Here is a 12116-nt window from a genome sequence, read left to right on the forward strand (position 1 = left end):
TCTCATAACAGAAATATAATTTCTCTTAATAAGTAAAATATTTGGAAAATAATATTACTACATACAACATCCCTTATAAAGTATTTTATAAATGAGTTGTCTGTAAAAACAAGTGACAAAGTATAAAGATCAGAATCCAAATGTTTACTGGCATGTTTTCAGACTGGGTGGCCTAATCTGATTGTCCTATTTTTTTAATGATTATTGCCTCTACTCCAGCCGTCGTATTCAGTAGTATTTAATGTCAATAAGATTTAAAAGTAAGAATTGTTGAAAGTGAGGAACTCCAATGAATTTGTTTTTATTTCCCATTATTGAAATATGTTCCATTGTCATCTATAACACATATGATGCCCTATGTATTTCTGGAATGTCACATTTCTTTGCTTCAAGGTGTAAGCATAGGATCACTGTGAGCTTCTGCAAAAGATGACAATGACATGTTAAAAGGAAGGGAAAGATTTGGCAACCGTTTCCTCTTGCCTTAATTGAGTGGGCTGTTAAAATTTATTGCTTGAAAATTGCTTGTGTTATTTTTCAATTATCAGTCATTTGATAATATTTTAATAGGTAGATTCACACATCAGAGTATAATTAACAAATCCTTCCCACTTCCATTTTCCTTCTATGTGCTGGTTTTTGGTTTTCCTTTTTGATAGGATGCTCTGATGTTCACACAAAATTACTAGAAAATAATTAGTTCCATTGTTAGTTTTGTATTTTAGCTTCGTATTAAAGAGTTGCTACTGAAGATTTTGTAGAAGTTTGCACATCAGTTGCACATAGGTAAATTTACTTGTTGCTTCTTGATGTTGCAACAGATTGAGAAAGTCAGTACTGATAGATAGTTGGCCTGTTCTTAGAACAAATACAAATGTTCATATCTGTTTCAAGCACCGAATGTACTAGATTTTTGGGTGGATGTTGTCACTCTCATCCTTGCATTTCAGGTTCGTCGATTGGACTTTTAAAATCACCTTTTAACAGAGTTTTCAGGACATTGCTTTGCTCAGCTAAAATTAGTTCCGCTGATTTTTTGCCAATGATTAAACTTAAAGCAGTAATAAGTTTTGATGCTAATTTCTCTCCTGTAATCAAAAGTCAGCAGAGCATCCACTTTTCATTAACTGGCATGTCTTTAATGCAAGCGTGGATTTTGGTTAAGTAAATACCCACAATATGAGGGTCCAACTGAGAGGTTCGATTACTGGGACACAATGGCCTGTTTTTTGTTTTGGTGATAAGTTTATTTCCAAACGCAACCAAGCTTGCTTTCTCTTTCAAACTATTTGTCTTCTTTCAGAAAAAATAGAAGTGAGATGTAAATATGTGTGTGTGATAATGATCCTTTTTCCTGCGAGATATTAATTAAATGACTCTCCATGTGAGTGAGCAGTTCCAAGTGTTACTTAGTTTTACTCGTGTAGCAGATCAATTTGAAGTGCAAGCGATCCAGGCATAGATAAATACTGTAGTGAGGAAACAAAAAACTTCTGTTATACCTGTGGTGTAAACCTGAATATTTTCCAAAGCTTAAAGTTTTCATTTGTAAAAAAGGAGGATAGTTTTATCAGGATGATGAAGAAAGGTAACTTTGAGTGTAGTGGATTTCACAGACTGTGGACACCATGCATGTGCTTATTCTTAAAGTAACAGCAGTTGTAGAGTCATAGAATGATAGAATCAAGGCTATGACATGACTTTTTTTTTTTGCACTCAGCTAAGCGTCTTGGTGATTAAAGACTGTCCGGTTAGGGAGAAAATGTATTAAAATGTTAAATGTAGGTGTAGAAGGATAGCTGTGCCAGATTTTAAACCCTTCTATTTTTAAAGGCTGTAAATTCAGTAATATTTTAGTCACCAAAATGAATACACTGTAGTGAATTCAACTTTGAGTAAATCCACAGGAGCTGTTCTCGGCTATGCCTTCTCCAAGTTTGCTATGTTAACCTAATAGCTTTTGGCATAGTGTATTGTTTGTGGTGCGAAAAATGTCATTTTACCACAGAGAAGTATGTTCCTGGAGAAACTTCAGATCTGAGAGCTCGATCTTATGCTGCAGTGGAGTTTGAGCCTGTTTTAAGCTGTGCAGCTTTTTATATATATGTGTGCTTATGGTAAACAAGTGAATAATACACTGAGTGCTGGGATACTGCTTGGATGCTTAAAGTTAAGCTCAGAGGGTGAATATTCACTTTAGTTTTCCCTGTGAGGGTCAAGGCGCTTCTGCAGAGATTAGTTGTGTCAAGGAGATAGCATGCAGAGTTTCCAACAGTGTAGTTTACCACCCAGAGCTGTTCCACTAGGGAATAGTGATTGGGATCTATGGGAAGCAAGTAACACTTCTTGTTTTCTATTTTAGGAAACCTTCTAGAATTTACTGTAATACCTAGCATAAATGCATTGAGATAGAGAAATCAAGCTTTTGATCTGAAAGTTAATGTATCAACAAAATTATGTAAACTGTGTTTAGGGTTATGTAATTTTTCTACTTTGTTAATATATAATGCATTAACTTTGCTTATATAAGAGAAAGGGTGTGAGGTGTACCACACTGGTGTTAATTTAGCCTTTCCTGACTTTTGTGGGAGTGATTTAGAAAACTGCTCATTTTGTTAAAGAAAGTATTTACATACTGCAGGGAAATCTCAGTACCATGAATATCTGTAGTGGTAAATCTGTTTTGGAAAGCCACTTTCTAAGCATCTAGTAATGAATCTAGGGCTACACCTCTAGGATACTGTTATGCTATGATATTATTACAGGATAAAGAATAGCCTTACTAAATATCAGAGGCTATTTAAGGAGCGCAAGAAACCAGAAAGGTGTTTGTTCTGATGTAGAAGCAGTCTGTCTAACTGGGAAATCTAAAGCTATTTGAAAGTGCGAAGATGAAGATGTACTTAAGTGCTGTGTTAAAGGTAGTGACCTGTCAGCACACAGCTAGAATATGATTTCCAGAAGATCGTCCATTGGCCTTTGAGTTCTTGCTCTTTTTTGAGGCTCTGAGCTTGTGCGCCTCAGAGAAGAAGTAGGTTAATTTTTTTCCCAGGTGGGTTTGAGCTCCCAGGACTCTGGTTTGAAGATGCCATAATAATGTAAATTGCTGGTTCTCGGGCATGGACACAGAGGATAACCTGGAGTGTTTGTCCTTGTTGAGAGAGATGAGAGGGTTGCAGCTTGTCACGCTGTGGTATACCATAATGTAACCAGGTTTGCAGTCAGATTGTGACTTTGCTTAAATATGCATCCAATTGTCTCAGTATCAGAAAACATATCTGGTAATATATATAAAAAAATAATTCTTTGGGGTTTTCACTTCTGAGTCCCATGCTCTCTGGGATCCTTTCTAGTTCTGGAATTGGGTTCTCCAAAGGCTGACTGCACTGTTTCCTGACATCTGTGGTCATTTCACATTTTGTATAGCTTTCTCTGGCTTTTGTTGCCTCACAAGTAAACCAGCCCTAAACTACTGTGAAAGCAATCTTTTCTCTTTTTTGAATTTTTTGGATGAAACCCTGAGACATATTATCAGCTAAGTTATATAAATTTTTTTGTAAAGATTCTTATCAGTTCAGATCTTCAGTAAGGAAATACGCATTTGACGCCAGTATCTATCTGTGAGATATTCTATCATACATAAGCATGAGGGATAAATTCACAATATTTTCACATGTTCTTTTTTCGGTTCTGGGAGACATGACACCATGGACACTTATTTTTTGAAATCTTGTGTATCTTTTAGTGTTACAGACTCTCCTAGGACTAGAACTTGCTCTTGCTGATTTGGTAAGGAAACTTCCACTTGTAATAGTTAGGGACTTTTCACAGTTTGAAGTGCTGCATCTAACTGTTAGCGCTTCATGCAGCTTTCCAAAAGGCAGAGTAGATGTGAGAAGTAAAATTTTGAACTAGGCAATTTAAATAAGGTATTAATAGAAAGAGTTCATGCCTTAGGAATCTTTTCCCCCCCCCTTAACTGACATGATTTTTAAACAATACTCATTATTCTGGGTTGTCTAATCTCATGTAAACAAATACTTCTAGTTGAATTCTTTGGTCTTTGACAGACTAAGACTAATAAAATTAATTTCGTGTTCAGATATACTAGAAAATATCAGGGGAAATAACCCAGGTACTTGGTTTTGTCAGTGAATTAACATTTGCATAGCTTTGAAATTAATTGTTTAGTATGCTCATTACTCTTAGAAAAAATAAATACGTTCTCATTATGTTCACTTGGTGAACATATGTATCTTGTAATACATTTAATGTTACTTGCTGTGAGGGAGATTACAACTCTTTTTAAGGAAATTGGGTAGATTAATGGAATGGGGCAGGTGAAATCGCTCTCCACACATGCATGCCTAGCTTACTCCTGAATTTTGTGGAGAGATATATATATATCTCTAAGAGTCTGTCTGATAACGCTTTGTGAAGCTACTGGAGTAACACAAGACCTAACCTGTGTGCTTCAGGATTAGGGCTGGGTAAATGTGTTGTATGCTGAAACAGAACACATAATGGATGGGTTCATGGTTTATGTCCATAATCACAGTCTTCATGTGAGCAGTTACTTTTTCAGCAGCTTCATTGCAGCTCTATGCACATTGATCTGGGGTGAACTTTGGCAGGTGTTTTGGGCTTGTTCATAAGAAACATCCTCAAGTTAAGGAGAATGGATAGAATCCATGAAAATGGCAAATTATTACTTGATCTTGATAATTAGGAAGCCTATACAGTTTTAATACCACAACTATGACAGAGCCTCAAGAGAGTTTTTCTGATCTTTATTCTGATTTTTGAATTACAAATAACCAAGATGAGGATTGCTAAAGACTAAAAACTCCTGATGAGTTCTTCCAAAAGCAGAACAATCTTTATTTAATTTTTACCAAATTTTCTATTTTGAATGAGAGATGAGTCCATGAAACCAGGGCGTGTTACTGTTTGTTACTTTGGAGGGAAAAGAAAACAGCTGAAAACTTCAAAGCTTAGTGATTTAATGAAATTTTTCAGAATTTGGATTAATGTCATTTATTTTACAGAGACAGTGCTAGTAGCAGGGCTTTTTGACGACTGCCTTGAAGATATTGCAGTCTGACCTATGGTGTAAATTCTACTTTTTTTCTTAACACCACCCCTCTCTATGTGCCCCACCTCCCTGGGCTGGTGTTGGAGCATTCCTAATACGCATAGTGCCTCCATAACTGCACACTTTATTTTGCCAAATATGCATTTAATTAAAAAGCACACTTAATTGCAATAGGCTTTTATGATTTCAGCTAAAAGGGTGGCTTTATGAGATGGGAATAAAATGGGTGAGACACTTTTAATGAAATTAAATTTCTACATCAGAAATTTATGTTGGTTCCCCACAGAGCATATGCCAAGCCTGTCTTGATTTACCTGAAAATGCTGTAGCAGAAACAGGACTCCCACCTACAGAATACATCCCAAATGACTGCCCTGAAATAATTTATTTTTGAGTAATATTAATTCAAATTATTGATAAATTACTCACTGTAATACAACATGCTGTTTTAAAACTTTTGCACTCTTTTCGTTAATAGATGATAGTGAAGATTAGTGCTAGAATGTTTTTGTGTAGACTTCTTAATCATAGCCTTTAAAATAGAAGCTGAGCCATAAACATCTAATGAATAGCTTATGGCAAATTTATTCTCAGAAGCTGTGTTACTGTGCTAGCGCAGATCAACATAACCATTTATCACTAAATTCTCAAAATTTAAAAACTGTAGCTATCACTTCTACATGCTGGTCATTCTCAATATACGTTACATATGAGCAGTTCATGGCATTTTAGGATACTTGCAAGCTAAATCAATACATGTTTGTCATAATGAATACATTCCCTTCCAGAAGAGGAAGTATTAGGGAATTAAAGCATTCTTTAGTATTTTTTTAGCTTATAACTTTGTCTTTTAAAAGACACAAAAGAAATCATTATTATGGGTTATTATTAAAGGGATTCCTTAAGGTAGTTGTATTTGAGGGAGTCAGTGGCAATACAGTGAGTTATATTCTGTAGAGAGAGACGACTTGGCTTTCTTCCCAAAGTGAAGACTTAAAGTTAATCTGTAGAAATAATGAAAGAAACTAAAATACTTTGGTGGTTGCAGTGTTGTGCAAAGCTACAAGCTTAACTCTACTATGCATGTTGTGTGGCTGTGCCACAAGTACTTGCTCAACACAGGCTGAATTTACTTCTGTGTATGTACTCGTAGCCCTATTTCTTTCTCCATCAACGTAGTAATTAAATACATTATTACAAAAATACAGCAGCATTATGTGCTGATTTGCAGCCATTAATGCTGATGGATTTATACCTGCTTCATTTTTAATTAAATAAACGTGGCTATTTATGTAAAACACTAAATATATAATTTGCAGGTTCCCTGATACTATACCAATAGCATCTTAATATGAAATCCAAAGTTCATAATACTCTGAAAAGTGATGTATTATGTACCCACAATCCTCCATTGGGAAACTTGAGTCTTGCCCTTTCAACATCTGGAGCTCATCTGACAAGAATGAGAGAATGTATGTAGCAGAATAACCATGGGATCGGGACAAGCAAGGTCACAGATGCCCAAATAATTCTCATCACCGATGAGCTCTCGCTTGCTCAGATGGCCAGTGTGTTTGAGAGACTGGAGGTCTCAGGATTCCATTCTTGCATGCCACGGTGGGTTTTTTGTTGTTTAGCTGGATGCATACATCGAGGGCTTGTTGCAATTCTCCCTCTAGAACATTCTTCTCAGTAATTTCCTACTTACTGGCTGATCTACGTGAATTTATCCGTTAAATTTACTAAATGTCTGACTAGCCATAAGCTGCAGAAAACCAACCAGGGAACTGAAATGAGAAGGAAGAAAACATCCTCACTAATTTTCCTTTCTGACAGTTTAACAGACCCAAAAGCACTTACTTTACTTTCCCATTTAGGCAGTTAACTTCTGAGCAGTTCTTAAACACCAGGGACCTCTAGCCAGAACAGCCACGTTGGTCAGCAATCCAAGATTTAGGCAGCTAGTATGTTATTTATGTAGTGGGAATATAAGTGATTTTTATTTTGTATGTATGATTTAGCATGTTCTGTGCCAGTTTTATTTCAGATTTAATTCTGGGACATGATGCGCTACGTAGTCCTTTTGGATTTCTGCAACTGTTGCGTTTGGAGCTATGCTCCTGCTGCAGAATTCCAACAGGAGCAAACATATGGGGATTCTTCCGTCCTTGGCTTGCCCCACCATTTGTTCCACATTTTAAACCAACTGGTGCTGTACCCAGTGGAGTACATCTGTTACAGTTTATTACTAGAAATTTGCAATTCATTTCAATTCGCTAAAATAATTATAATATTCATGGCCAAGAGTACTGCATTAAGCAATTACAAAAGAGAATAGGCAAAGTTTTACTGAAATGTATATATGATTGAGGACCTACTGCCCTGTTTGGGTGATTTGGGCACTCAACAGCCCATCACCGATGAGTTAGATGTGCTCTGGTAGTTGGGTTTGATCATCTTGAGAAATTAAAGCAGCAACCAAGATGCTGTAAGTGACATCCCTTATGTGAATGTCCCTGCTCTGTTTTAATTAAGAATGAAATAATTTTGCATAAACCACCACTGAATGCATTTGGTTGCGATATCTTGCCAGAGGTACTCAGCTGGGGGGCACCCAGAAAAGGAGTAGAGTCTTTACTGCTGGAATTACAGAGGCAAATCTGATTGTACCCTCTACCTCTTCCTGAAAGTCAGCACCATGTAGGTGGCTAAATAGTGCCTTTTTGAGTGTTGTGACCCATCTGTTTGTGCTTCAGGCAAGCTGGGAGTTACTGTATTGGGCTGTGTTGTTATTTGCAGGTAGAATTTTCACACAGGTGAGATTTCTGTTTTTTGGGGAAAATGGATTACTTATCAGTCCAGAATAAGCATTAAATAGCTGATTAGAAAGTGACCCCTTTGCATTAAAAAAAAGTCCACGTGAACATCAACACAATAAAATCTTATTACAACAGCTTGTTTTATTAAGTATTTAAAAGATGGGAAGACGAGGTGCTCAGGGATATGGTTTAGTAATAGACAGGTATGGTTGGACTTGATCTCAAAGGTTTTTTCCAACTGAATGATTCTATGATTACTTTTTCATCATCATGACCCACTCAAGCAGTCATTTAAAATAAGGGAGTTTCCTGATGTAATATTCATAACCCCGTCATACTCGCCGTGTTCAGTCTCCGCTTCTGTAATTCAGTCTCACACATCTTTGACGTATAGTAACAGGATAAGCACACCCTGTTCACCACAAAGGAGAAGTATAGTGCTAAAAGTCAAGTTTTTTTAAGGAAAAACCTTCTAACCAGTTTCAGGAGTTATGACCAAAAATATGCCTGTTTTGGTTCTCCATCATGGACATTGAATCTGAATCTGTCACTTGCATGATGTTCATGCACACCCCTTGAATTAAATTAAGTCAATTTTGCTATGGAAACCTGTCATCTGCCTGATTTGTAAAAGAGCCTGGGTTCCAAAAAGTTTAATTTTTTTGAGTTACACTAGCTAGTATAGTGAAAGATATTACAAACTTAATTCTGTCTGTGTCGTCAGGCCACCAATGTCCCTTGAAAGTACAGCTATGTTACCAGCATTTGTTTGTGTCCTTGCAGATAAAAACTCTTAAGAGAAACAAAGTCAATTCATCAGCTTATGAGGTGTAGAAGCAGTAGATTTCTGTGAAGGGGAAGTTGGAATTTATACTGAAATGATGAAATATCCAGAAATAATACTGTCCTTTTAAAATATTTTTGCGTGTTTTCCTTCACAAGTGTCATTTGGAATGATATAATGAAGCTGAATAATGTGTTTCTATATGCTGTACATAAAGATTCGGGAATGGAGATTATCGTGACCACTAAATACTACTCAGTTTTATAGAAGTACTAAGAATGTCTTTAAATACTGAAAATCTAAGAGGTGTGGACAATACAAATCTTCCTGCAGTAAACAAATTTGTATGAAGTTGGGCTATAATACTGAGCAATTATGTTTTGGTTTTGCATATCACTGTAAATAAATGTATGAGGTTTGATTTAAGAGGCTTTGAAAATTTTTAATTTATATTTTAATATTGTTGGTTCTCTTTCTACAGAACATTCTGGCTTTAAATCCCCGGAAACAGACACATGCAACTCTTCATTCAACTACAGCAAAGAAAGAAGTCAAGAAGCAGTGGAAAAGGAATTCTGACAAAAGCTGTTCAGTAAGTGCATTTTTTTTTTTGCATCTGGTTCATTTCATTAAGGATGAAATCCCAGTTGTGTGGGAAATACAAATGTTATTTCCTGTGTAGTTCAGTAGCCAAATTTGGCTCATAGTTCTGTTCCTGTAGATGCAAAGTTACTTTGTTATCAGCTATTATATTTACTTTTCAGAACTGAGTGCATACCATACATTTTTCCTTTTGCATGATTTAGTAAGTCTTTGATGCAACATTTCCCCCGTTTTGTTAAGGAGTCTGGTTGGTCTCCCAGTATTGTGCGGTATCACAGCTGCCTCACCACACCTCGAACCTCATAGAGCCACTGATTCCCATGGGCAGCCAGTGTCAGCTGTCTTTTCTGTACGCTGCAGGGCTGCTGCCCACTTGCTCCTTTTCGTTCTGTTTTCCAGGAGTAACACTGGGTAGAGCAGCATTTTGCTATCCTTTCTGACACTTTTAGAGGTAGTTTTATTTCAATACACAAATAGGAAAACACATAATATGCACCTGTTCCGTATACATATGTATATGTAGAGCTACCCTTATATGTTCTATATATACATGAGCATATGTATACACATAAATACATGAAGCCTAGATTAAAACATGGCTCTAGATTGTAAATTTTGTGCATTGTATTTTTCAGGAAATAAGTGGGTTTGGAGTAAATATCTTTTAATTATAAACTGTCCGTATTTTTCAGTATTTCTGCCATTAGATATCATCATTTTCTCTCTGACTCAGTGTGATATTTGACTAATCCTATCAGACTTTGTTGTCTCTTTGATCTCTGATCTGATTAGAATGTTTGTAGTGTTTTTACTGTCTTCCTGCAGATTCTTTTAGATAATCCTCTGAATTCAGAAGTCTTTTAGGTAGAATACTACTTCTTCACCTGCAAACTATTTCCCTTATGGGTGCAATGTTATGGTATCTTTTTGTAGTGTTGTCGAACATCTTCTCCCACTAACTGTGAAAATTCAGCTTTGATAGTCAATATTCATTTATTATTAAAAAACAACAACAATGCAACAGAAACCAAAACAAAACCCCCACCAAGTTCTTCAGATTTTCCAAATTATGAAATCCAGTATGACCAGAAGGAGCAACCCCGGGGTATCCTTAGTGTTTCAGCCATACTCTAGTATAGTTTTCTGATTTTTTAGTATTGATTATAAGAATCTATCACTGCTATTCCAATTTTCTTATTTATTTGCTTAGATGATGTTATAATAACTGGAAGCTAATATACATGAAAACCTTCTGTTTGTCAACAGGGATGATGATTTTGGGATGACTGACGCAGTTGTTGCCCATAACTGCCTGTTTCTGCTGCACAGATATTTGAGCTGCTCAGCAAGAGACTCCTGGACAGCTGCAGTTTACATTATGTTTTCAGGCAACCTGTAATCAATACTGGGCTGTAAACTCCTCTGTTTTCAGAAACTGTTGGGAAGCTCAGGTATCTATGCAGCAGGGCAGATAGATATCTGTGTAGTAACCTGATCAGCTGTTCCAGTGTAAATTATCTTGGTTAGTTAAACTTGAAACTATAGCATACATGTATATATCTTCATAATGGGTATGTTAACACACATTTCCTAAAGCTTCTAGTTTTAAGAATACTCTTGGTTATCTCTGAGCTTCCTCCATGTCAGCCTTGTTTGAATTTTGTATTCAGTTTATTCATAACATATTTGATATTTGAAAGTTTTGCTGTTAAATGTGAAAGTGCATAACTTTCTAGAAACCATTTCTCTTCCTGTGTTCTTAGCTGTGTCTGTGTACTTCATGGTGTCTCCAATGTTCTTGGATCCCCAAGGCCTGAGATTCTTGGGTTGTACAAATGGCACCGATTTTGGGTTTATCGCTAGCTTGGGTGTCCTGGCTGGATTTGCATTTGAAAGAAATTCTGAATGTTGTCAAATATTGCAGGGTGGTGTTTTGGCATAGGTTTACAATCTAATGAACAACGTGACTTTGCAGTTCCGCATTACTGCATGGAGATCTGTGCAGTTATTAGGACCCTGCACTGACAGAGGTCTGCTCATGTGCTGCAACTTACAGGTTTAAAGGTTAGAGGTAAGCAAATAGGTATATCTGTACATGTACGCACTTTCATTACAGATAGGCCTTATACTTATTATGAAGTTTTTGCTAGAAATGTCACATTATTTAGTTTACGTATCATGATAACAAATGTGAAATGCTTGAAGAAACTGTGAAGGGGTAGTCTTTATTTTTAGTCCAGTAATGATCCTAGTTTTTAGAACTGTCAAACTTCTGTTTGCTTAGAAATACATAGCTTAATTTTACTTGCAAGATTTACCACACAGCTTACTATTCTGGTAGAAAAAGTCCTATGAAACTAAAAAAAATCAAACCTAACATTTATCTGGTATTCTATCACGTAAAAGTCATTAGGAGAAAAATGAGAGACTTTTTACATTCTCCAGATTACTTTGGCTGAGTGGTTTTAATAAATGAGGAAAACAAAATGATAGAATCCATTCCTAGCCTTCTTAAAATAAGGAAAGTAATGTAGGAAAGGATACTTCGAGCACCAATTTTTTGTTACAGTCTAAAAAGCCATTGGCAGTAACATTTAAGAGTGCTAATGAACAGGTCAAGCTCCATTTGAAGTTCACAAAAAGTACACTTGTTGCATTTCCTTAAAATCTGAATTTGACTTTTAATTTTGCATTCTTTTAGAGCTGAACTGATGCTGCCTTTGCAGAATTACTGTTGGAGGGAAGGTGGGAGTATGAAAATGCAAAACTAATTAAATTAACAGCCCTCAATACTCTGAACAAAAGCTGCATCTGC

At 36.2% G+C, this 12116-nt stretch overlaps 1 protein-coding gene across 4 annotated transcripts in view; it reads left to right on the plus strand.

Annotated features, from left to right (window-relative positions):
* DPYD (dihydropyrimidine dehydrogenase) overlaps window positions 1-12116 on the plus strand; it is a 362200-nt gene that overhangs the window by 12948 nt on the left and 337136 nt on the right. For all 4 annotated transcript variants that reach the window (XM_054072633.1, XM_054072630.1, XM_054072632.1 and 1 more), the window contains exon 2: window positions 9180-9290. In XM_054072633.1, the coding sequence (XP_053928608.1) occupies window positions 9180-9290 (111 nt within the window). The remainder of the gene's footprint in view (window positions 1-9179; window positions 9291-12116) is intronic.

The sequence above is a fragment of the Cuculus canorus genome, chromosome 8, assembly GCF_017976375.1.
Source record: "Cuculus canorus isolate bCucCan1 chromosome 8, bCucCan1.pri, whole genome shotgun sequence".
Classification (NCBI taxonomy): Eukaryota; Metazoa; Chordata; class Aves; order Cuculiformes; family Cuculidae; genus Cuculus; species Cuculus canorus.